Genomic DNA, 23,846 nt, shown 5'->3' on the forward strand with positions numbered 1-23,846 from the left:
TCCTAGAAAACATAGACATTTTAATAATGGAATAACTTGATCTGCATTAGAACAAATGGTCAATTAAGTTTATAGTATAACAAAAAATAAACACTACCTTTGCTGATCAGGAACTGCACTGTGCAAAGATGGCCTGCCCTTGCTGCCTTCATCAAAGGAGTTCGCCCCCCTTCAGACTCATGTTCCTAAGGAAAACAAAAACATTTAGCTTTTTAAAGGTTGTATAGAGGATTTTCCAGGGAATGAGAAATCCAGCGACTGTTTGTCATTTTTCAAATGTTGCGCATGCGTGAAACCACCACCCCTCCCCCACAGCTCCCTACGTAGAAACGCCTCCTCCCGCCTCCTCCTTACGCCAGAAACAGGTTTGTTTCTAGAAAACAAGTACTCATCGCTGCACATGACTTGTAAACAACTAACTACAGTGTTGGTTAGGCAAGGTGGAGAAGTGAGGAGCGGGGGGAGGGGGTGCACGGACATTTAGTGCGCGAAGAAGAAGTGAGGAGCAGGGAGAAGAGCGGAGCGGGGAGCGGTGTGTGGAGATTCCGTGCGCAGAGAAGAAGTGAGGAGCAGGGAGAAGAGCGGAACGGGGAGCAGGGAGAGGAGAGGGGAGCGGTGCAGAAAGGGGTGCGCGGAGATTCCGTGCGAATGAACTAGCTACAACACACAGCGGCAAGCGGGCTCTTTCTTTGCATTTAAAATTACGTTTTCAGGCATAGGATATCGCATTCGTGTCCTGAAAAACGTTTGTCTAGCTCTTGGAAATAAAGTACGTTTTCATAATAAGCAGAAGTGACCTGTCCAGAAGTAATTTGGCGACCAATGCGTCAGTCTTTAGACCCTGCGTCTGCTTCAGTCGCACCATCGCTGGAATGAATCTCCAATAATCACCTTAGTTTGGCTTCGCTGCTTTTCCCCTTGTCTTCTTCTTTCAGCGACCTCAAAAACGGACTTTCTTTTGCGGCTAACTGCTCGTAGATTCTTGTCTGCCATTGCAACAAACTTAGTGCTAACTGCGAGGAAGACATAGGTCAAAAAAGCCGCTAAGAACCGCTGCGTTGGTGGAGTAAACAGCGTCTGTGGACTGCGTGACAGGTGTACGTAAACCACGTAATGGCAGCGAGCAGGCAAGTCAGTTATGCTAGAAACGTAGGGAGTTTGATTGACAGCCTATCAGCTAACAGATAACGAGGCAGTCTCGTTACTCTCAAATGATTAGCTGGCCCCACCACGTCCAGAGTTGATGAATTTTTATTCTCTTTTTTTTGGTCATCATAATTACAAGGCTACTGCATCTCTATAATGCTATCATTGACAATTTGAAACAAAAAAATCCTCCATACAACCTTAATTGACATTATCAACAGTAATTGAAAAAGCATTAGGTTTAAAACATACCAGGTTGGCCCCAGCCTGCAGAAGCACATCTGCAACGTCTGTGTGTCCATTCTCACAGGCATAAGTTAATGCTGTGTCACCAGTGGCTGTTGTTGCGTGAACATTTGCTCCTGAATGCAAAACAGGATTTCTCATTCCAGAAATCTAAACTGCAGCTAGCAAGTAGGGGCTCATTTCTAGCAGTCATTCTACTCACCTGCATTTAATAGGTATTTCACCAACTCTAGGTGGCCTTCCTGGGCAGCTTCCATGAGAGGAGTGGAACAGCCTAACTCTATATCAGCTCCCGCCTTAATGAGAAAGTCTGCAACTTCTAAGAAACCTCCACAGCATGCTAAAGTCAGGGCTGTTTCCTGGGTTTCTTCTGTCTGTGCGTTGATGTTTGCACCTGGAGAGACAAGTGTTCACTTCTACCTTGTACATTCTGCTCAAGGTCAAAGTTATAATGGTAGTGTTATTTTGAGTCAATTTACCTTGAGCTAGTAGCAGAGCTACCATCTCCTCGTGACCTTCTCGAGCTGCCTCCATAAGAGGTGTGTAACCCTCATCATTAACCTGTGCATAAGAACAGGATCAGATGAAAATAAAGACAATTATATAGCACGTATAATAAAAGTAAATCAGTCTAGTCGACCATACCTCCTCCAGGTTGGCTCCTCTCTCAATGAGCAAAGCTGCCAGCTCCACATGTCCCCCACAGGCTGCCAGGGTGAGGGGTGACTCAAAGGAATCTGCAGGCATGTTCACCTGAGCCCCGCTATCCAGTAAGAGTCGCGCTACCTCCACATGGCCGTCCTGGGACAGCGAGACACACAAAAAATGTGTAGGTAAGCACAACAAACTAATATCAAAAATATTATAGATTTTATGCATTTTATTTTTTCAGCCACGTATCTTGTGTGCCAAATAGTGGTGGATCTAATGCTCACCATGCAAGCTTCCATCAGAGCTGTGTGCATCTCATCAGTCTTGTGTTCTTGATCTGCTCCAGCCTCCAACAGAAAACGCACCATGTCCAAGTGACCTGTTTATAGGGATATTTGATGGTTAGAAGCTTAACTCCTTAAATGTGCAAAATAACCTCAAAGGTAGTAATCGGACCTTTGTAGCAGGCGAGCGTGAGAGCGCTTTCTTTGAACTCATTGGAGTGTGTGTTGATGCCAGCGCCATACTCCAAGAGCAATCTGGCAACCTCCACATGACCCGCACTCGCTGCCTCCATGAGGGGAGTGTGCCCGTTCTCATTGTGGTCCTCGATGTTAGCACCCTCTTTGAGTAGCACTTTTACCACATCTACAAAGCCACCTGCACATGCATACGTCAGAGCCGTGTTTCCTGAAATAAAGCAAGTAAATAGCATTAGTAAAATGTACACACATAAACACAGACAAACTTAAGTAAAAACTTTTTTTTTTAACCTGTAGAGGACTGTGCGTTTACATCTGCTCCGTGGACCAAAAGGAGTTTGACGATATCTACATAACCTCCACTGGCTGCTGCCATTAGTGGTGTTATGTCCCCTTTGATGCCTCTGTCCTCTACATTGGCATGCATGGCTAATAACACCTGCAGATAAAAAAAAAAAATCCAATAATTAATCGATAATCATGAAAACTGTGTGTTTTTTAGTAGTTAAATAATAGGTATATTTTTACCTGTGCAAGTTCATAATAGCCAGCTGAGCAGGCAAGACACAACAAGCTCTCTCCTTCTTCTGTGTGTTCGTTGACGCTCCGTCCCTCATCCAACAGTTTGCGGACTGCGTTGACATCCCCATCTGAGCACGCCTCTGCTAAACTACGGCTGAAAATAACCAGACTGCTACAATTACTGCCACTGTGACAGGTGAAGTTACAAACGCCGCACAATAACACACTACTACCATCTATCACTATCTATCATTAAGCATTTGGTGTAGTAAAGGTGGCCAATATGGCAAAAAAATTAAACCACAATTTTTAGAAGCTATGGCACAGTTTCCATTTGTTCACAATTCATGAGCACATTAATGCTAACCATTAGCTGTAGCTGGTGGGGGGAAAGTAAAGCAGAGCACAAGAGCATTTAACATTAAAGAACTGTATCACAATATAACAATCTCCTGAAGCTGGCATCAGATCATGATGATCTTATACGGTCATATCGCCCACCCCTACCAACTAGTGTATGGGTGTGGGTCAGATACATACTTGTCTGCTTGGCCTGCATTGAGTGTGTTTTCCGCCCTCATCCGCGTCAGGGCTGCTGCTGCTTCGTCCAGGGCACAACTCACAGACGATGTCAGCCGCCGTAGCACTTCAGGGTCTGCAAAAGCTTTACCATCGGCAGTGGACAGTTTACCGATGCCTGCCAAACACCAAAAGGGCATAGGTGCATAGGCAAAGGCAAACCACAGGGAAGCACAACCACACCAGGGGGAGAGGGAGAAGTGCATCCAGTCAGGCCAATCCAATCCAAGGTTAGTAGTGGCGTGAATGCAAAACACAGAAAAAACCCAACCAAAGCATTTGTTAATAATTTGGTGGCATACATCTTCAGAGTGCCCTCATTACGCATCTATAGATTTTGTATTTTTTCACAACAAATCAACAGGACTGGAGCAAAAAAGAGCTCTGTGACAAATGCAGTGAGTCCTGTAAATTATGTGGTTTGTGGTTTAAGAGAAAACGGTTCATCCCTTTTGAATCATAGATGGTAAGAGGTAGTAAACAAGAAAGAAATAACTGCAGCTCATAAGGACCGTGGACAAAAAAGGTTCAACATATTGTATAAACAGACAGCTAACAAAAGCTTCAGAATGGGAAGCTGGCTTGTGTTTGAAATTGTTTGAAACCCATGTACACACTTAACAATTATGAACTTTTTTAAATACTCCCTTTTTTCAATCAGTGCATTTGGTTTAACACAAGGTAGCATGGTTCTCAAAGATTTCACAATGTTTCGCACGGCAAAGTTAAGAAAGGAGCTGAGGGGAAAGTTAATGGTTTACTCTTGACATGTTTATCTCAATGTAGTCAAAAGGTTTACCAAACATACAAATAATGCACATTCCTTGTTCTTTAATTGGTATTGTGTATCTAATAATGGCTGGTTTATAAGCCAGATCAAGTCTGTCATTTTTTTTTTATATTACTATTCACTCAACATACTAACAGAGCACTTTGTTGTTGTTTTCTTCATTGTGAGCAGGGTAATGTTGTAGTTAAATGATATAACAATATCACAGCATCCTAATAAAAAATATTAGATATTTTAAAAACTTGTGTTTTCATTATTGTTTGCATCTAGCAAATACTGCTGCCCTACATGTTGCTTCCCTCCGCCTTCATGTTTACAGTGACAACATTTTCTTCTCGATTTAGTTTAAACACAACTTTAGTCAAATTAATTCCCAGGTGTATAGCTTTTGAGAAACTCATATGTTCTGTGTAAAGTTTTTTCTAAACAGAAGTACCTCTACCAATATAGATACATTTTTATTTGGCCAATTACATATAACAAAATAGGTTGTTAAAAAAATTAAGTAATTACCCAGATATGACCCAGGTAATTTATCCTAAAACTAGTGTCTAAATATTCATTTGAAAAAAAAAAAAAAAAAGGCATTTCTTGAAAAGTTTTAGAAAGTTCTTGAGCCATCTCTGACCTAGAAGACTAGACAGTAATATGAAAGGAACTAAAATTGCATTCTATATTGTAGTTCTGTGATACAAAAATGTATATAAACAACTTCTGAGCAGCTAACAATAACTTTTTGAACAGCTCATCTAAAATCTGAAATATGTCCCTTCCTTGACTAGAATGTAATCTGAAATAAAGTGTAATAGAATTGCAAACAGACTCATCCAGTAAAATTGATTGATTTTGCTTTTATATTTGAACAGCATTATATATTTTATCGATGGTTATTTTTGGACCGCTGCATCTGTGTAGCATTTTTCTCAGTAGTACATTTCTACATTCAGCCTGTATAGTCAACTACACAGGGCACTTAGTCCACCTCATTCTGGCTAATCTGTGTACAAACTATGTAGTAGTGAAATACCAATATATGTCACGAACATTTGTCAAACCCAACCTCACGCAGAAGGACTTATTTTACATGTCAATTTACATTGCTTGTCAACATATATCACTAACAGTAGACAATATGGGAACAAATGGCTCTTAAAAACAGCACACTTCATCAATATATGAATATAACACCACTATCTATCCATGGGATTTTGAATTGTGAAAAATTAGGACCATTGCCTTAGCAATTAACAATTGAATATCAAATATTACACCTTTTGAATGGTCTCCTGTCCTCAAATGCTAAAACTCATGAATAGATCCCTGCAGTAGTGACATACAAAACAAAAAATTATATTTGTATGACTGAACTGACTTAATTTACAGCGATGAACTCTTGTGTTGTGGCAGGGAGGACAGGAGGGGAAATACAGTAGAATGAGATTACCCATTAGCTGTTCAACGTGGGCTCGCTGCATGCTGGAAAGGCTCAAGCGCATTGCAGTGTTAATCTACCTGGTAATGTTCATAAGCCCAAACGAGGCCAGGACACCCAGCACTATTGGATTAATCTACACACTGCACCTAACACCTAGATTACAAGTTTGAGTGAAACTGATGGACCAAATTATTTTTTAACTGACTTCAGTTTTTATAATGCCAATCAAACTTTCAAATGTATATTCATTAATGGAAATTAAAAAAAAAACTTTGTTGTAGAGTTCTGTGTGAAGACAGGCTTAATTTTGAAAAAAAACTCTCATACCTGCAGCTTCCAATAGAGCTTCGAGCCGTGCCTGTGTCTCTGGATCAACAGTTCTCAAATCAACCCCGTCTGTGGCACTGGACAAGAGCAACTCTGACGCAGTCTTCATTATGGGGTTATCCAAGTCCTCCTGGTCAAGAATGAAGGACTCCACCTTTGAAACAAACAAGCAAGAAAGAAGAACTGGATTGGAAAAATATCACCAAGAATGAATATATAAACCCTTTAAATCATTTGTTTAACAACTGGTCTAAAACTAAAATTCATGTCCTATAACTAGATACCAACATGATCCTTGTTTGTTTACAATTTCCTTAGCACAAAGGAAGCAAAGAGAACATCAGGATAAAGGGCCGACAGCAGAGGACGCAGTAGTGCTCCTTCAAACACGGACAGATTCAGCTGAGAGTCAGCTGCCCCTAGCACACAGCATCATACCTGAGCCAGCTATCTGTTTTAGCAACACAATTTAACTGATCTGAAATAGAACAAGTATATTGCAAGAAACTAACAATTTCACAAGGTGACTTTAATGTTAACACGCCGACTTTGCTGTGTACTGACAACAGAATGAGTGTTAGCTATACTAAATATAAAGTTAATCTAAAGTTATCATTACAAACATGAGCAATGACAATTTCATAAATTGTATGAACTGGATTCATGTGCAAATTATGTGCTATGAGAAGTTTTATTTTTAAAAGTAATGAGTTCAACCCATATTCAGACATATTCCAGCATTTGAGGTTCAGAGAAGTCAAATCGGTAAATGTTTTGAGAAAGTTAGTATTCAGCAATGTAGTGAAATTCAGCTATAGGACAGGAATGCAAAGCACAACAAACCATGGGGAATGTAGTTCTATGTGGGCTTTTGTAATCAACAATGGACATCAGTGTTCACTATTAATGAACTACAGTTCCCAGAGTGATGGTATCCACAGAGCTGGAAAGGCCTAGAATGGCATCTGCTTAATCCTGGGGCTCAGATTTTAGCTACAGCCCAGAGCAGAGAGTTCACCACTGGGTTGAACCGGCACACCAGACACTCTTGGAGCAGTACAGGCTAACTTCAGGCACGACAGAAACTCTGTATTTTCAAGCTGATTTGATTAGTTTACCTCAACTATTACTGTCAAAACAGGCTTTTCTTTTGCTACTTTTATGAACCTCCACTTAGCTAAAGATGCTCACTGTTCAGCTGGTCAGAGCAAAGTAGAAGGGAAACAGTAACAGCAAAAGACTAAACCAGTAAAACTTTGTTTTGCCTTTAGTTTCAAATCATACAGGTGTCTGATGTATTGAGGGTCCTTAAAGATGTAACTTCCATATCAATTTTATGATTTGTCTTCTGAAAAAAGTCAAAGCAGAAAACCAACATTACGTTTCTTTCTGTAGTGCTTTTATGTAATAAACCCAATTCAATATATATAACGCCACATTATATTGCAATTTGCAAGTAACAGATTTTCTATTTCTATTTCTGTTTTCTATCGAAAACTGCAGCATGATCTGTCTGAGATGCCACCACACTTGTCCCATTTGTGACAGCAATGGTAAACCTGCTCACCACCGTGACAGCGCAAATAAAGTTCACATTGTATCGATACCAGTTTGATGGTTGAGAGACAAGAAGGGAGGATGAACTAACAACGGGGTTATTTGTCAACACAGACTTGTAAAATCCAGGCTGACCCCGAGTAAAACGCCATCTACATGGATGAAATAGCTGCCTTACGTCTGATCACAGATTATTTACATGATTTGTAAAGTGACGTAATTGCACCAGATCTGTCCGAGTCTGTCCATGGACTGGCGGACACATTCTGAGCGTTGAGGCTCAATTTTGGGGAAGGGCTGCAAACTTGTGGTGCTGCTGCGAGACGACAGCACCAAGCGAGGCCGCCGTCTCTTCCACTCGAACAAGGCCGTAGTCGCAGCCTGGGACGCATAAATAATACATTTTCTCCGACTAGCCTGCACAACTGCAACTGCTCCAAAATACATTGTACACATCAAACACTGTATTAGGGCCTGAGCAGGCAAGTAGTGTTATTTGAGTAAGGTGTGGGGATAATTTACGTAATTTCGGCGGCCTGGGAGGGGGTGGCTGCCAACTGTGAGCTAAGTCTTAGCTAGCAGCCAGCTCGCTAAAGCGGAATGCTGCCTAGCCCCTAGTTAGCTCTAGTAAAGCTTAGCTAACTTAGCATAGCGTAGCTACCTCTGAAACCTCGTCTTCGTCGCTGCCGGATCCAGGACCAGATGAGAGTACGGCCGCGGCCGCCAGTTTAAAATCCAGTCTTTCTGCAGCAGGCCCGCTTGGCTCACCGTACAAGCGTACTTTCTTTCCGCCTACACCAATCCCAATGCCCCCCAGTCCGACTCCTCCTGGTGTCGCTCCTACCCCCATCCCTGCCACTGGGGAGCGAGGAGTCACCGAGTCAATCTCGTCCTCGAAGCCGTCCGTCAGCATTGCCGTCCCGGCTACTGCATCCTGCATACTTATGTTCACGATACTGGGTTTACGCGCTAGTTGTTGACTTAAACGTCCGCCCAGGCTCTTTGTTTTAGGTTATTTGCGTGATTTTACTTCAGGGAATCCAGAAACTCTCCCGAAGCGAGGGTTGAGGAGGATCTCTTTCCCCCAGCCATTAACTTTCTAACAACCTAACCCGATACGCACTGTTTCTTAGAAAGACCGCCTCTATGGGAAATTCTCATAAGCCCATTGGCTTTGCTCAGGCAGAGTCGCGTTTCTATTGGTCAGTGTTGATGCTCGTCAAATACGGGACCGCAACGTCATGTTAGGTTTACCGATATCACGAGGCTGTGAACGAACGTCAAGACTTGACATGGAAGGCCACTAACTACAGTTAGCTGTGTTAGTTTATCACAACTTTACTAGATATTGCAAATTAAAACAAAAGGTGATGTATAGCCAAGCAGATTATGTATGGTTAGCATAGTTTTTTTTTTTTTCTTTAATGCAGTTGTACGTTTTGATTTATAACACATTAATAATACACAGAAAAGACACTTACTACCTACTTGTATAATTAATTTAGGAGTCAGTATATGGTTGAATATAATGTTGGAAGTGGGCTATAAGTTTTCTAATAGGCTATGTGATAATTATAATATATTAATTTAGTTTTAATGAGAGCTAATCAGAGGGTTCTAACGGTCATTTAAAATTTTAGAACTAAAAAAAATATATATATAAACTTTTTATGCAAAACAGAACTATATATATATATATATATGTGTGTGTGTATGTGTGTGTGTGTGTGTGTGTATATATATATATATATATATATATATATATATATATATATATATATATATATATATATGAGGTTTTGTGCAATGTTATTAATCATCTTTTTTTTTCCATCAGTAAAGAATATGGTATTATTTACTAATATTATTGTTACTAATTTACTAATATTATTGTATTGTAAAGTTGTTGGCAATGAAATAGGGGCCATCATTTGTTTTGTCTAATTAAATTGTACTACTCCAACTGATTTTGCCTTTTTGTTGCGTGTAGAAAAAAATTAAGGCATGGACATGTATGATTTTAGGCAGGGGTTTGGACAAACTGTGACCCAAGGGCCAAATACTGTCCTTAGATCTATTTTTCAGACTTTCTCCCGAATTAGTATACTCTGCATCCTCTGCAATCCTAACCTTCAAAACAAATATTTTTAAAACTATCCAGAATTTTTCAAATTTTTAATATATGAAGATAAAGGTTCCAAGAAATATTTTGGGGGATCTGGCACAATAATAGTGTGTAATGGGTGTGTTCTGACTGTCTGACAACTGTTTTGGTCTGAATTCTTCCAATTCATGACCCCAGTCCAAGAGTGATTCAACAGACCTAAACTAAAGATTATAAATTAAACATTGTCTCTTTGAACTATTCGTTGTATTCACTCCAGTTCCTTTATTAACATGCAGCCTTTGATGAAAAACAGCAAACTAAGGACCTCCAAGAATAGTGCATGACAACAGCAGCTGATCTGAACATCTGACTCTTGGGCTTGCAGCTTATTTGGAACATGGTTTGGTGTTCCAGTGAATGCATTCATACGTATAATTCAATATGGTTCAAAACATAGTTACATTAAATTTCTAGGCCAGTACCAGTAAGTAGTTCACTAAACAGCCCATGGTCCACTCCTCTCATCTTACGTCATGTTTTTAGGGCGTGACCGCTGAGGCCCCCGCTTCTCCAGGGCAGCGTTGCCAGATACAAAAGCTTGTCTCTTATGATTGTATCAAAATTCTTTATGCAGAGTATACCATAAGTGGCTTTCTTGTACGGTATTTTGGATCTGGTTTATTCTATTGCAGGCAAATATTTTTTAATGAGTTTATAGCACATTACATTTAATTGGGATTTCAGTGTAAGAGGGGATTGTTACGATATTCTGGCAACTCACTGAAGGCTTCGGCGGCTTCAGCATCTCTCGCACACGCAGGGCTGTCGTGGTCTATTCATACGTTTTCCGGTGTGTTGGATCGGGGGATCACGTCAGGTAAATCTTACTACTTTTGTTTTATTTACGCATATTCATTAAATCATACAATCTAAGTACATTTGGGGTTTTAACTGTAGACTTCAAATCTTGTACGTTCTTAGCAAAAGAGTTAGCCTCTGTGCTCCATAATACCGCTAATAACATGGCGCAGGCTGAGAGGGCCGCTTTTGTTCTTGTCTGGGTGCGGTGTAAGCGTGATGCATTCAATTATTTCCCCTCAAAACGATGAACTCTAAAATGATATTATATTACATTATATCTAATGCGTAACATCCGCACATTCTTTTTCAGTATACTGTGCAATGAATCTTTTGTCTAACTAGCTTTATCGTGAGCTTTCCCTCTAACTAGCTTAGCATTAGCATGTACGCGCTCTTATTCATTGATTTCGGTGGCTCTTTTTGCGGTAATGCAGAAAGATACTAAAATGCTGCATAGCTAAATGAGATAAGTTCAAAAGTTAATTATAGCCCCTATAGTGGCCCAAGTACATTCATACCTTACTTTTTATTGTGTATCTTAGAACTATCGTTCGATTACACCATTTAATTTATATGGTGTTAGATTAAATTCAATATAGACCCACTTCATACCACAGAACAACTCCTGCATATAATGTAAGACTTGCCTGAACTGATCCCATGTTTTCTTTTATAGGGTATTTCAATCATGGCTGATGAGGGATATGTTGTACGCATCAGAGGTCTCCCATGGTCCTGCTCCGTTGATGAACTTTTGCGTTTTTTCTCTGGTAAAAGTGTTAATGGCTTAACAAGTTTATCTTGTAAGACCTGTAGGTAATCTAACTGATTATTTTGATTATAGATTGCAAAATTCTCAACAGTTCTGGTGGAATCCATTTTACCTACACCAGAGAAGGCCGACCCAGCGGAGAGGCATTTATTGAGTTGGAAACCGAAGATGACATGAAAGTTGCTATGAAGAAAGACAGAGAAACAATGGGCCATCGATATGTGGAAGGTATGTAAGGAGCAACACGATGAATTTATGTATTTATGTTGTTGCTGAATTTGATCCATTGTTTGGCCTTAGTGTTCAAGTCCAACAACGTTGAGATGGATTGGGTTTTGAAACACACTGGTCCAAATTGTCCAGACACCGCAGGAGACGGGCTTGTTCGACTTCGAGGCCTCCCGTTTGGTTGTAGCAAAGAGGAAATTGTACAGTTTTTCTCAGGTAACATTATCTCTAAGAATATTATTGTAGACATTTTAATATTGTATATATGAATGTTTAACCCCTGATGATTTTGTTTATCTTGCACTCTTATTAGTAGTTTATTTTTTTCTGAAGTAGTCGCACATTTGTAGTTTTTCACCATTCATTATATATGTTTTACTAATTTTTAATTAACTAGTTTTCATGTCACCAGGTCTTTTTTTAATGAATAGTATCCTAATGTCATACACAATCTCTTCATAATCTTTATTTATCCTTGTCATTTTAATTTATGATACTTTTGTTATTTTAACACATGAAAGCTTTCAGTGGTATGAACTACAATTGTATTTGTGATGTATAGTTCTATAAGTTGTCTCTCTCTCTTTAGAGAAAGTTTCTGTGATTGGGCATGTGATTTAATATGTCCCCTGCTGGGGTTATCTGTCCTTGGGTTGAAGGGTTGGAAATCGTGCCAAATGGGATAACATTGCCGGTGGACATCCAGGGGAGGAGTACGGGGGAGGCCTTCGTGCAGTTTGCTTCACAGGATATAGCTGAAAAGGCTCTAAAGAAACACAAGGAAAGAATAGGGCACAGGTGGGGATGGTTGGTTGGTTGGCTGGATAAGTTACTTTTCTTATGGTGTGCACCTTTTAACATCTCAATCATACACACAATCATGCTATCTTACGTATTTGCTAATACACATAGACAAAAAAAATTATAAATGTTTTCCTTAAATTTCTATGCTTTAGTGCATAGTCTCACTAAAAAAATACATTGTACTAAATTTGATGGCGTCTTGGCACGAACTATCTGTCCAGGCTGATAATGGTAAGCACAATTCCGCTGATATTTAAATTATTAGGCTAGTGTACCCATGGATCTGAAGCCCACTGTCACAGGTATTGCTTGGGGTGGGCTGCAGATGGGTTGGAGCCCTTTACCGTTCCTCAAACTACAAAATGGCTGTCATGGCGAGGGCTCTTGATGCAACATTGATGAATAAAAATACTTACAGTTAACCATAAGAAAAGTGGTCACGTTAAAATGTAAAAATACATTTCATTATGCTACTTTTAAATCACATGGTGTTTACAACTGATTATACCATGACAGCATGTAGAATCTCTATAGCCCAGTTTAGTCATTTTATCAATGCAGTCTTTCCTGGTGTGCTCCTCCTGCGCATTTCCTTACTGTGATACATTATTGTGTCAGGTACATTGAGATCTTCAAGAGCAGCCGCGCTGAGGTGCGGACACATTACGAACCACAGAGGAAGCCTATGGGCATGCAGAGACCGGGCCCATACGATCGTCCCTCTGGGGGCCGTGGGTACAACATGATGGGCCGGGGAGGGTCCTATGATAGAATGCGCCGAGGAGGCTACGGAGGAGGTATGTAACGTGTGGTATCATGACAATATTGTTAACATTGCAAGTGACTAAATAAGATTAGTAGGTACATTCCCTAAAATGCCTTCTGTTAATCCCACTTTGATTTATTTAGGTGTATCCGATGGACGGTATGGAGATGGTGGCTCATCTTTTCAGAGTACAACTGGTCACTGTGTACATATGAGGGGATTGCCGTATAGAGCAACAGAGAATGATATCTACAATGTAACACATAATTACTTTTTGGTAATTTTTACTTTGTCTAGTATAAAATTATAATTCTTAATTTTCCCATTCTAGTTCTTTTCACCATTGAATCCAGTAAGGGTCCATATTGAGATTGGTCCAGATGGGAGGGTCACCGGAGAAGCAGATGTGGAGTTTGCCACTCATGAAGATGCTGTGGCAGCAATGTCCAAAGACAAGGCAAACATGCGTAAGTGCTCATTTCTACACACTCTTAACTGGGGGTATTCCATGAAACAAGCTAAAAAAAAAAAAGCCTGGTTTATTTGGACAATCCAGATTTATCAAATCCTAGAGCTGATTCCATAGTCATAGTAACAAGCGCCTAAACACAAACTTGGTCAGGACCAGACTACCTGTCACAAATATTTTAGCTTAGTCTCCAAAAAGTACTAAACGAAAAGTCAAAAGTTTCGGCACATGCACTCTCCCATCTGTATTAAGTCAAATTTTTTTACAGTTAAAAAATTACTTATTATTTGTGTGTCCCCTGAGACTTTTATTGACCACACACTGGAAGCTGGTTGTGATGCTGCATTCATCAAAAAGGCACAAATAATATAAGTGCTTCATTGATCTGGCCTTCTCAATTAAAGCGCAGTTTAAATAAGCTTTGGTTAGACCCAGGCTTATTTTTTTCATGGACCAACTTAACACTAAAGGTGGAGAGGAGTTAGTTTCAGCCAAGAAAAGCCTAGACTTGGCAAGTGGCGTTGATGGAATATCACCTGTATGTATGTGTTGGCCTTTGGTCATTGTGTATTGCCTTCTTTCTGACAGAGCACCGCTACGTGGAACTGTTCCTAAACTCAACAGCAGGTGGCAGTAATGGCACATATGGTGGCCAGATGATGGGTGGCATGGGTGAGTCTCAGTTTTAAAGGCTGCACATGTTAATTAATTAAAAAAATATATATATTAATCATATATTTTCTGAATGCTCAGGCAATCAGTCATCATACAGTGGAGGACAGCTGAATTCAGGATATTCTGGTGGATATAACAACCAAGGAAATATGGGCGGCTACAATGACTATAGTGAGTGTCTGCTCTAAAATTCATATCTGAAAAGTCTTCACACATTTTAAGTTTAAAAAATAGTGCCCAAACAATTTTTGTCATGTGAATGAATGCGTGTAATGTATTGCCCCGTTTGTGTAATTGTGCATTGTACAATTCATTCCTTCTCCTATATAGATGATGAAGGGGGCCAAAGCCTGTCCAACGAGTAAACCAATGTGTGTAGACTTTTCAAAATTGGTTTATTGCATTGGCATGACATGAAATTTGCAAAACAGAACTCTGCGGTCCTATAGTGTGTATTTTGTCTCTTGTTAGGTAACCAGGGCGGAATGGGAAGCAGTTACTATGGTGGCGGTGGTGGAGGAGGAAACAGAGGGTCCATGAATGGGATCGGAGGGGGCTGGGGAATGTAAATTTGTTGACTGTTTTGTTTTGTTTTTTTAACTCAGTTTGCTGAATTTACTGGAAATGTATATCTTGTGTAGAAACAAACAGTAGGTTTGATTGTTGAAAGTGGAAATTTGTTTTAAGAGGATGAACTCCAGAATGGTCGTCTTTGGTCAAAAATTGCTGTTTGTGTTCCTAGTTACAGATTCAACACATTGCAAGATCTGTGTTTTTAATTTCATTACCAGGAGACTGTGCTGTCCATTTTTTAAATACCTGGCTGTTCGTCCAGATTTTCACTCTGTGCTGGTGGCTTTGAAAGCATGTACTAAAATGTTTGATTGTTTTCCTACCTTTTTACATGTTTTGTTTGTCTCAAGTTGAAATTATAACAGGCTAACACAGAGCATGTTTTGTTTTATAATTTTTTGACAAGGCAGTTTATTCAAGATGAGGGCTACTCCTGGCAGGTACATTTTAAATCTGCTGATATGAAGGTTTCTACTGCTTTAAATGGTATTTGTAATTCATGTGGAAAAGTGAATAAACCAGTCTGGAAAAAGTGACATGATAAGACTTTATTTTATCAAATGTTTAGGTAAAAAAAAAAAACTTTATCCAAATGACTTCAGAAAGATTAGATTTTATAGTACATTCTAAAATATATTTTTATAATACAGTCTGCATGAATCCAGCATTAGATCAACTGCAGAGCTCCAAGTACTTCAGATCTGTACTTTGTAAATGTAATTCTGTAAAAAAAAAAGAAGCTCAACTGAAATTTAATGCTAGAAAGATGTTTGAATTAATTGTTGGCAGATGCCTGTTTAGCTCTGCTTTGATTTCAATGTTTGCGTGTGCAGTTACAATACATTTTTGTGAGTGTTGTGTCAAGAGTTTGAGGTGTTGCTTCTCTGCAGAAGGAGCGAGTGGCACATGTCGCACACACGAACAGGACGAGGGTAGGAGGGTAAGGCCAGCTCGTTACTGGAGCAACTGTTGCAGTAAATGTCCCCACAGTTCCTACAGTGATGCTTCAGGAAAAAAAAGCAATCAGTGAAGCTGATAAATGAACTGTAGAGTGTTTTTTAAGTTGGTGTACCTTTCTGCGCGATATTGAGAAATCCTTCAGGCATTGCTTGCACTGAGTCGCTTCATCATCTTTCAACCAGGCATGACCCTTGAGGAAAAAAATAAAACACATGAATTGTGGGAACTGGCCCTAATGCATATTTATTACTTTTGTACCTTTAGTGCCTTATTGACCTCCCTAAAATCTTCCATTTTTAATTTTGACCTTTGATTAAAAACAAAATATTGGTCATAAAGTGAAAATATTAATCAATGTAATGTAGTATGACTCCAGTTACTCACTGACTGAGGTGCAGTCCCATCTCCTGTAAAGCCTGTTCCTGCTGCTCACACTTCTGCTGTAGTTGTTGTTTTTCCTGTTTAAGGCCCTGCATCTCCTGTAAGAATGAAAAACATGACTGTTGAAAATGGCTGTGTTTCATTAAGTCTTTTAGCTAGAAAAAAGGTATTTACGAACAGCATGGAGGCCCTGCAGTTGTTGTAACTGTGTTCGTAGTTCAGTGCTGTTGTCTTGCTCTCTCTGAAGAGTTTTTTGTAGGCTCTGTCTTTGTTCTCTCTCAGTTCGCAGCTCATTCTCCAAACCCAGCCTAAACACAGCAACGTCACAGATAAACTTTCCGATAGTGGATGAACTACTATATCCAACAAAACATACAAAGTAATTGATTTACATTGCCTGTCCTTTGCACTAAATGTCATAAATGCATATAACAAATAATAGAAGATCTTCAGTACGCATAAACATGATATTGAATCGGATCGTCTTTACCTGAGTGTATCCAGGTCAGACAACTGTTTCTGTAAAGCATCCACTTTTCCCTCAAGTTCATCCTTCATGTTTTTATCAGTTTGAACGCTGTTCTTGCGGTCTTGCTCTGAGTCTTGTAATCTGTGTTTTTATAAATAGATAGTTATAACCATGTAATGTCCATTTGTAGCCATTACCAAATAATTCTGAGCAGACCTCTTCTCTAGTTCCTTCAAAGTCTTTTCCATTTCATGCATCCTCTGCTCAAGCTGGGTCGCTTCAGCCTGCTTTTTTTCAGCTTCCTGCTTTGATGCCTTCAGATACATATCGCAAAGGCTTACTTTACTGCCATATTATTACATATTACTATTATTATTACATTTCAATACCTGTGCTTTTTGAAACATTTGCAGGTTTAGCGTCTTGACCTGGTCAAGTTGAAGTCGCAGGGCTGCTAATGTGTCCTGTTTTTCATGTGTATCTTTCTCTAACAGTTTCATGGCAACCTCCATTTCTTGCTTCAACCCAACTTGTAACTCCAATTCACGCTCCAACTCCTAAAATTAAAATATATAACTTGTAACCCCAAAGTGTTGCATGGTTAACCAGTAAATTGAAGCTTACCTGGCGAATACGCTTTTCTTCTTTGTACTGTGTCCACACCACATTGTACATTTCATCTAGGCCTTGTCGAGTCTGCTTGTAGGTCTCCAGCTCCACCTGGCTGTCCTGTAGTGCTGCCTGGTGTAGACAGCACATTATGGATGTAAAATTTCTGAATGTATCACATGTTTTGTGGTTTCATTCAGTGTTTGGGGCCTGACCTCTTCCTTCTTTTGGCTGGACTGCAGAATGGACTCATTCTCCTTTTTCAACTGTTCTTGCTCTTCCCTTAGTGAGTTTATTCGATCAGTGGCTGCAGTCAGCTAAACAGAGAAAAGCAGTTTCAATTATGCTTCACATTCACAAAGAAATATCTTTAAAACACAGACCACACCTCCTCAACAAGTTTGCTGTTTGTCTTTTCCAGTGAGTCCATCTTTGCCTGTAGATCAGTAACTGTTCCACTGAGGTGTCGATTTAACTCCTCAACATAGTGCTTTTGATCTAATATTGCGGTCATCTTCGATTCACTGAAAAAAATATTGTGTTTTTAGTACATTATGCATATACTAATAATATTTGTAAAGAATTGTCATTTGGCCAAGGGGCTAATTCAACATTTAATTGATCATTACAAAAGTGCATTACAGTTTAAGGCAATGCTTACTCTTGTGAAGTTTCACTGTTAGCAGGGTCTTTCAGGTAAAGAGAAAAGTCTATAACTCCAACCTAAACAGAAATGACGTGGTAATCAACCACTGCCAGGTCGCAATACATTCACAAATGTTTTTATTTACCTGGGAATCAAGGTCTTCTCCTTTAATACATAGGTTAGCGTCAATGACATTGATTCCTACCAGAAGTCCCCCCATCACCAAGCCTTCCTCTTCAATCATTAGGGCACCTGGGTCATAAAACTCACTGGAAATAAACATCATTTTAATGAAATAAATCATTATATCTAATTAATACAACGTTATATTATACTTACCTTAGGAGATCTTTGCGGTCCAATAGAGCTTTCATGTAATCTGCGATTTTCTTCTGCATGAGTGCTAAATGCAGCCAGGCCCTTGCTTTTCCCAAACCAGTCCTAACAAAACATTTGGTATTTATGAATGTTGACACAGTAATCTCTCTAGAGTCTTGTGACTTACTTAATGCCTGGCATGTCTCTGGCACTTGTGGTTATATCTACAGATTCTGGGCATAGTTTCTCCACTAGCTCCAAAGGCCCCCAGACAGACTTGTTCTGACCAATAAAAGACTTTTTGGCTGCAAGTATAAAAAGAACAACTATAAGAACATGTAATTATCAAAGATTTGTACATTTCATTCATCCTTCACCTTTTAATCCATGTTTGAGGCAATGTTCCAGGACAACAAAAAACTGTTGTAGTGGAGGATACTCTGAGTCCAGGGTCCGGCCAAGGCTGAGAGAGGACTGGATTAAGACCTTGATGCTCAACTTCATCATACTGAGAAGATTGGATCTTTCAATTGACATGTGATCCTTTGGAGTCAAAACTGTTGAAACCCAAAGAAAACACAAGTATGCGTTAGTTCTCAATTAATGTCATTTGATGAACTTGGTAAAGCACAGTTCCACAAATCAAAGCATAAAATTTAAATTTTGCACGGCAGTGGGATGCTGACCTGGGAAGCATGGCTTTTAAACCATGCGTAACAACTAAGTCTGCAAAAAGTTAAGAGTATGCATGTACAAAGGAACTGAAGACTACAGATCTGGTTTCAGGGGCTATTAGCCCGCGACCAGGAACATCCTAAGTATCCTAAGTAAGTAAATAAGTAAGTATGTGTTCTGGCAGTTCACTCTACGTCTAAAAGAAAGTAAGAAGTTTTCCCAATCTGTATTCTAACACTTATGACTTTATTATAAACAATTTAAAGCGGACTGCACCTGGTAACTTCCTCGCAGAATTAATGACATCATTTTGGCTCTGGTTTTCCGTCGGGGAGGACAGAGTGGAGCCCTGACCATTGTTCTTGGGGGCAGCAGATGAGATCACCCCGCCGCTAATACTCTCCGTGGCCTTCCGTGCCAGTGACAGCAAAGGCGCGGACCAGCTATTCTGCACCAGGGTCGAAGCCGTGTCCTGGAGCTCGGCATGGCTGCCCCCCTCGACGGTCTCGCCATCGGCCGTGTCTTGGGAAACTTCGACATGATTTGACTCTTGTTTGGACTCGTTGTGCTCAACAGCTGTGTTTACCTCCTCTGTGTCGTCGGCCATGTTTGTACTGCTCCTGTCACTAAGCGGTCATATGATCAGGGTAAAACACGCCCATTTCATTCTTTCTGCGTTCACAGTTTTCACAGATTTTGAGCGTATACCGCCACCTGCTGGAAATGCTGGCAATAGAAATATTATTAATGTATTACATTAGAAAACAGTTTATTTGTTAACTGTATTTTCCAAACCTATTAAGTTAGAATAAATAATTATCAGCTTGTTGTATCAGTTACACTTTTCTAAACATGGATGCAGCTCAAAACCTAAATGAAAGCCTACTTATCGTAGGCTATAGGTCCAATTTTGATTCGCATAGGTGTTTAAAAAAATCATTAACACGTGTGCTGCCCGCTCCGTTACCCCATGTGCTTTTCAGCAATAAACCTTAGAAAAGTGAGCTGGCCCATCTCTGCCAGTTGGTGGCGCACTTTATCTATTCGGTGGGGTTGTATACAGTCAGTGGCGTAACCTTGCACTTTGAAATGTGCTGAGAATCAAGTAGTTTGCAGTAAAATTGTTAGCTGTTTGAGCTGCATTTTCGTAGATTTTAAATGAAGTTGATGTCTTTGTAACAGGAATTAAGTTGTTATTATAATAGCCTACAAAAGACTGTATACCCTTTTTATGTAGGTTAATAGGTCCAGCTATATCTCATATAAAAGATCCTTTAACAAGAGAGATCCATAATGTGCCCCAGTGCAATGTTTAGCCTCACGTCTTCAGAGGCAGGCAGCTGTAGGCGTGGTGAACTTTGAGCCATAAATACCACTGCGCCTCTGTCAGGACGGTCTTTCAGTGCGCTCCTCTGACGCAAACACCGCGCTCTCATCACACCCTCGAGGTTTGCGCCCAGCTGGAATTTGCTCCCTGAACTCAAAATCAAAACTATAAAAACAAGGAAACTTTCTGAACAAGCAACGGGAATACACGCTTCTATGAATTTGGGAACAATGAGGATTTTCGCTGTTATGGCGCTGCTGCTTCACGCACTGGGTAGGTTTAAAGCTTTGTTGATGGACACGCCACTAGAATGTGCCTGCCTACCTGTGAGGCACTGCGTTTTATAAACTTTTTAACATGTTAATTATATTTTCCATGTTGTCCCTTTATTCAGGGGGTAACGGGGTCATCTCTTATTTAAACCATGCTTTATGTAACTAGATACATTTATTTTTAACTCATATTCTTATGGAACATTACCTAAGTGTCTCTATATGTGTTTGTGTGGTTGTATTCGTGTGGTAGATAGTATTTCATTCTTAAGTTCAAAGCCTGTTATAGGAACATGCCTTATCATTGATAAGTTTCAGCACAAAGTCAGTTTTGAATGGGATCCCTTTTATCTGAAAACTAGAGTGAAAAAAAAAGTGCTTCCAAACATGTTTCAACTTGCCTCAGATGTCCCGCCCACCTGAGCAGGGATTCTGGCATGGACCACTTTACCTTCAGAGCTAACGAAGGGCATTTTTGTAATTCATTCTAACTTGTACTTTACAGTTCTGTCAAGATCTGTGAGCAGTGCTGCAGTGGACAGATATGAGGCGGACAGACTGAGAAACACAGCAGTCATCAACTTGTTAGCAACAACTCAAGACAAAAGAACGGAGCAGAGCACAGATGTGGGCACAACCACTGTAGACTACACTCAAGAGGATGAAGATTACGAGGATGAATACTATGATGAAGAGTACGAGGATGGGCTCTCGGGGGATTATGAATTTCCACGAGGTAAGTCCTGCTACACCCATTTATTGCATTATATATAGAGTTCCATCTAATATGATTCACCTTCTTTTGTAGTTGCAATGTCAAGCCAACCAAAGGATCCTTCAGCTGTCCTGGAAACTGAAAAAACAGAAGGCACTACAAGGAGAGGGAAGGGTAGAAAAAAGGGGAAGGGCAAAGGTAGAAAGAGAAATCCCTGTTTGAAGAAGTATAAGGATTTCTGCATTCACGGCACCTGTCATTATTTGAGGGACCTCCGGTCCCCATCCTGTGTGTAAGTACCAACTCAATATCTCATTTTCCACCTGCTACCTACCTACCTAGTATTATGAATCAATACTATAACATTCTGTGTTTTGTAGGTGTCACCAATTGTACTCTGGGGAGAGGTGCCAGTTTTTTACACTGCCTGTTGAGAAACCACAAGAAGGCTACAGTCGGACAACTGCACTGGCTGTCATCGCAGTGGTGTTGTCATCTGTCTGCCTCACTATTATTGGACTTTTATTAATGCTAAGGTGAGTAGACACACAGATACACACACACACAAATTATTGGTTTGGAAAAGCAAAGAAATTGGTTCTAAATCATATTTTTATGATTACAGGTTTCATAAGCGAGGAGCATATGATGTGGAAAGTGAAGAGAAAGTGAAATTAGGGTTATCGTCCAACCATTGAAGATATGGACACAGGTGAGGAAAAGTTACAATAACAATATTTAGAATATATTGAATCAAATGTGTGTCTAATAAGGATTCTGTGATATTCTGCAGGTAAAAGATGCAGAAATTCTACCTCAATATAGAAACGTGAACCACAAGAAGGGGTCCTACCAAAAAGGGAATATACTGTTCAAGAAAGGAGTAGCCTGAATACCACCACTGGAGTGCAGGGCTGACCACTTTCAAATCAGTCGTTCTTCCCACAAGGCCCCAAGGTTAAGGTGGCTTTCCTAAAAACTGGAGTACCTGGAATAAGGACTGGCCCTAAAGATGGACTGGAGTAAAGCGTATGGTGTCGGTGATGAAGAGAGGAGGAAGAGGAGGATGTCTCTAGACTGTGCTGTGCTGCTTCTCAGCAACGTAAACAGAAGACTGAACCGAACAGTGTGAAATGTAAACAGTGCATTTTGTCTAAATTGACAGTGTTTTATATTTTTTTTCTGCACAAATCCAACCATTTTATGTACAGTAAAAAACAGTATATTTATAAGTTTAATTTATTTATTTAAGTGTATTTATGTAGATTTTTAACCACCGTCAGCTGTTTTTTAAAAAAAACCAAAAACAAATGTTACAGTTTTGTGTTACGTATACAAAGATATTTATTTATTAGTAATACATGGAAAGAAAAACTTTTGTTTGTGGAGAGATCTAATCAAAAATAATCTTTTGTATATATATATATATATATATATATATATATATATATATATATATATATATATATATATATATATATATTATATTTATATATATATATATATATTTATATTTATATATATATATAGATGATTGATAGCACTGCTATAAATTAAAATAATAATACATACAGTATGTGATTGGTCAGGGTAAGTTTTATGCCTGTAGTAATTATCTGTAATAGATGGCAGTGGGACATCTCACTGAGTGATGCACTTCAATGTAAAAAACACATATTTATCAACTGCTCACTCTGCGAATTATGTACTGTACAGTGCACTGGCCTTTTGTTTGACTTTATGTCCAATATCTTACATTCACTGTCTGCATCATTAACAAACTGTTCAGAGGAGCGTCAGAAAGTTGAAGCCAAACCACTGTAGCAAGAAAATAGTCAATGAACGATATTGTACTGTTTTCATTGTCTTACTGTTGTTAAAGCAGAACCGCCCTCAGTGTTGGTCATTCCACACTGAGATCTTTGCTAAGCTGTCAAGCATATAATGTGAATTCTGTACCACCCATTCAAAACCAGTACTGGAGTTTTGACGTGATTTCTATTTATGTGATTTTTTTTTCAGATCAAAATAAAAAGTCAAAAAAAAAAAAAAAGATCCCTTTTGGTTTGTTATCACGACTTTAAGATTTCACACTGAACACTGATATTAATTTATGTTAATGACATTTAGTCTTGGTGCTATATGGTCAAAGTTGACTCCCTTGGTTTGGTCGCATATTGAGCTTTTACATAGAATACTGTTGTGATTCCACCCCATCTTTTTATCCAAGCTTGCTTTTATCGACTGCTTTATGAGGCATTAGTTCTTCGTAAATGTGTTGTAAATAACCAGACTGTAACAGTAGTGTCATTATTAGTACTAAACAGTGTGAGTAATGGTGGTAATAAAATACCAACTAAAAGTAACCTATTACTGAAAAACAGTGACAGCACCAGGCCAAGTTACAGGTCCGATCTATGGAGAGCTGATCCCGCTCTTGTATTTTAAGTTTGAAGTAATAGCCTACTTGTAGTACATTATGAG

General features: G+C 39.4%; 4 protein-coding genes across 5 annotated transcripts; 2 read left to right on the plus strand and 2 right to left on the minus strand.

Moving 5' to 3' along the window:
- Window positions 1–81: 81 nt before the first annotated feature.
- Window positions 82–8,852, minus strand: LOC129411446 (ankyrin repeat and KH domain-containing protein 1-like; the record flags this gene model as incomplete). The annotated part of the gene is made up of 12 exons (XM_055162273.1): window positions 8,397–8,852; window positions 6,179–6,332; window positions 3,588–3,744; window positions 3,054–3,201; window positions 2,817–2,964; window positions 2,500–2,733; window positions 2,328–2,422; window positions 2,038–2,193; window positions 1,872–1,953; window positions 1,595–1,786; window positions 1,399–1,508; window positions 82–185 (listed from the first exon to the last, which is right to left on the minus strand). Coding segments are annotated over exons 1-12 (1,859 nt in total), but the record flags the coding sequence as incomplete, so codon positions are not given.
- Window positions 8,853–10,448: 1,596 nt separating this feature from the next.
- On the plus strand, window positions 10,449–15,526 carry LOC110162788 (heterogeneous nuclear ribonucleoprotein H). 2 transcript variants are annotated; one of them, XM_055162272.1, is made up of 12 exons: window positions 10,450–10,719; window positions 11,380–11,473; window positions 11,548–11,703; window positions 11,776–11,919; window positions 12,363–12,501; window positions 13,126–13,304; window positions 13,417–13,529; window positions 13,605–13,740; window positions 14,331–14,414; window positions 14,496–14,588; window positions 14,748–14,788; window positions 14,889–15,526. In XM_055162272.1, the coding sequence occupies exons 2-11, from the start codon at window positions 11,392–11,394 to the stop codon at window positions 14,780–14,782; spliced, it is 1,161 nt and encodes a 386-aa protein (XP_055018247.1). In that variant the 5' UTR covers window positions 10,450–10,719; window positions 11,380–11,391; the 3' UTR covers window positions 14,783–14,788; window positions 14,889–15,526. The 2 variants fall into 2 exon arrangements, with proteins under 2 accessions (XP_020783348.1, XP_055018247.1); XM_020927689.2 differs by lacking the exon at window positions 14,748–14,788 and having other exon boundaries at window positions 10,449–10,719.
- On the minus strand, window positions 15,524–19,688 carry rufy1 (RUN and FYVE domain containing 1). The gene is made up of 17 exons (XM_020928130.2): window positions 19,325–19,688; window positions 18,751–18,930; window positions 18,561–18,678; window positions 18,395–18,496; window positions 18,201–18,324; window positions 18,071–18,132; window positions 17,798–17,933; window positions 17,625–17,726; window positions 17,425–17,541; window positions 17,190–17,357; window positions 17,017–17,114; window positions 16,822–16,941; window positions 16,510–16,639; window positions 16,335–16,429; window positions 16,209–16,257; window positions 16,063–16,140; window positions 15,524–15,994 (listed from the first exon to the last, which is right to left on the minus strand). The coding sequence occupies exons 1-17, from the start codon at window positions 19,653–19,655 to the stop codon at window positions 15,851–15,853; spliced, it is 2,154 nt and encodes a 717-aa protein (XP_020783789.2). The 5' UTR covers window positions 19,656–19,688; the 3' UTR covers window positions 15,524–15,850.
- A 749-nt stretch (window positions 19,689–20,437) lies between these two features.
- On the plus strand, window positions 20,438–22,594 carry hbegfa (heparin-binding EGF-like growth factor a). The gene is made up of 6 exons (XM_020928742.2): window positions 20,438–20,648; window positions 21,153–21,383; window positions 21,456–21,654; window positions 21,743–21,898; window positions 21,988–22,074; window positions 22,156–22,594. Exons 1-5 carry the CDS (start codon window positions 20,591–20,593, stop codon window positions 22,058–22,060), a joined length of 717 nt encoding a protein of 238 aa, XP_020784401.1. The 5' UTR covers window positions 20,438–20,590; the 3' UTR covers window positions 22,061–22,074; window positions 22,156–22,594.
- Window positions 22,595–23,846: the final 1,252 nt, after the last annotated feature.

The sequence above is a fragment of the Boleophthalmus pectinirostris genome, unplaced genomic scaffold, assembly GCF_026225935.1.
Source record: "Boleophthalmus pectinirostris isolate CB_2022bp ecotype Guang Dong unplaced genomic scaffold, ASM2622593v1 HiC_scaffold_466, whole genome shotgun sequence".
Taxonomy (NCBI): domain Eukaryota; kingdom Metazoa; phylum Chordata; class Actinopteri; order Gobiiformes; family Gobiidae; genus Boleophthalmus; species Boleophthalmus pectinirostris.

Bases quoted from the DNA above. Each gene is read 5' to 3' on its own strand.
- rufy1 (XM_020928130.2), bottom strand. From the start codon at position 19,655: ATGGCCGACGACACAGAGGAGGTAAACACAGCTGTTGAGCACAACGAG. The intron at 18,325-18,394 runs GTAAGTATAATA...GTTTATTTCCAG, and splicing joins GACCGCAAAGATCTCCTAAG to TGAGTTTTATGACCCAGGTG. The intron at 16,942-17,016 runs GTCTGCTCAGAA...ATAAAAACACAG, and splicing joins TTGAAGGAACTAGAGAAGAG to ATTACAAGACTCAGAGCAAG.
- hbegfa (XM_020928742.2), top strand. From the start codon at position 20,591: ATGAATTTGGGAACAATGAGGATTTTCGCTGTTATGGCGCTGCTGCTT. The intron at 21,384-21,455 runs GTAAGTCCTGCT...CTTCTTTTGTAG, and splicing joins GGATTATGAATTTCCACGAG to TTGCAATGTCAAGCCAACCA. The intron at 21,899-21,987 runs GTGAGTAGACAC...TTATGATTACAG, and splicing joins GGACTTTTATTAATGCTAAG to GTTTCATAAGCGAGGAGCAT.
- LOC110162788 (XM_020927689.2), top strand. From the start codon at position 11,392: ATGGCTGATGAGGGATATGTTGTACGCATCAGAGGTCTCCCATGGTCC. The intron at 13,741-14,330 runs GTAAGTGCTCAT...TCTTTCTGACAG, and splicing joins CAAAGACAAGGCAAACATGC to AGCACCGCTACGTGGAACTG. The intron at 14,589-14,888 runs GTGAGTGTCTGC...GTCTCTTGTTAG, and splicing joins GGGCGGCTACAATGACTATA to GTAACCAGGGCGGAATGGGA.